General features: G+C 51.3%; 1 protein-coding gene across 1 annotated transcript in view; it reads left to right on the forward strand.

Annotated features, from left to right (window-relative positions):
* UBN1 (ubinuclein 1) overlaps positions 1–1,061 on the forward strand; it is a 24,625-nt gene that overhangs the window by 1,642 nt on the left and 21,922 nt on the right. Inside the window, 1 exon segment of the mRNA XM_008941253.1 lies at positions 359–445. Coding sequence (XP_008939501.1) covers positions 359–445 — 87 coding nt within the window.

Below are 1,061 nucleotides of genomic sequence, written 5' to 3' on the forward strand. Positions count from 1 at the left end.
CAGGGCCTGCTCCTCAGGCTGCGCTCCAGCCCCTCACCCCCAGCCTGGGCCCACCCCGGGGCTTGTCCCGACCCAGGGGCAGGACCTTGAGCTTGGCCTGGTTGAACCTCCTGAGGTTCACACACACCCACTGCTCCAGCCTGTCCTGGTCCCTCTGGATGGATCCCATCCCTCTGGCCCATCACCCACACCACTCAGCTTGGCAAACGTGCTGAGGGTGCCTCAGTTCCAGTGCCCATGTCATTGCTGAAGGTTGATGTGTCTGATCTTCTGCCTGGATGCTCTGGTTGTGATGGGTTTAGTGCATGAAGTGACATGACAAGATTGATTCTGATCGTTTTCTCTCTTATTTCTACAGAAGAAAGACTCTGCTGATCCCTTCAATGATGATGAGAAGGAAAGGCATAAAGTGGAGGCTCTTGCCAGGAAGTTTGAAGAAAAATATGTATGTTGGTTTTCTTTCTATTACCTTTTCCCTTGTGTCAGTGTTTAGGTTCAGGGCTGCCCCCAGACCTGTAACAGATGCTCTCTGTTAACCCCCTTCCACCCAAAAGGGGAAGGGAAAGGGAATAAGGGAGAGGAACTTATTGATGACAAAGGAAAAACAGCTTTAATGAAAATAATAATAACAATAACATGGAATATATACAAAAGCAGTGTGGAACCCACCTCCCCTCTGATGGCAATCCCTCACTGTCCCCCCTGAAGCTATGGAGAAGGCTCTGAGGAAAAATCCCAGGCTGGACTCAGCAGCTGGGTCCAGGAGCTGGATTCTGGAACTCTGCTCAGGAGCACACAGCTCAGGATCAAAGGCAGGAGGGATGGAGTCCTCCTTGAAGAAGATATCATAGAATCACCGTGCTTGGAAAGGACCACCAGGATCATCAAGTCCAACCTTCCTCCCAGCATCTCCCTAACGACTACATCACAGCCTCAAGTGCCACATCCACTTGTTTTTTTGGACCCCTCCAGGTTTGGTGACTCCAGCACCTCCTTGGGCAGCCTGTTCCAGTGCCTGCCCCCTCCCTCAGGGAAGAAATTCTTCCTCCTATCTAATTGCA

This window comes from Merops nubicus, unplaced genomic scaffold, assembly GCF_000691845.1.
Source record: "Merops nubicus isolate BGI_N331 unplaced genomic scaffold, ASM69184v1 scaffold9335, whole genome shotgun sequence".
NCBI lineage: Eukaryota > Metazoa > Chordata > Aves > Coraciiformes > Meropidae > Merops > Merops nubicus.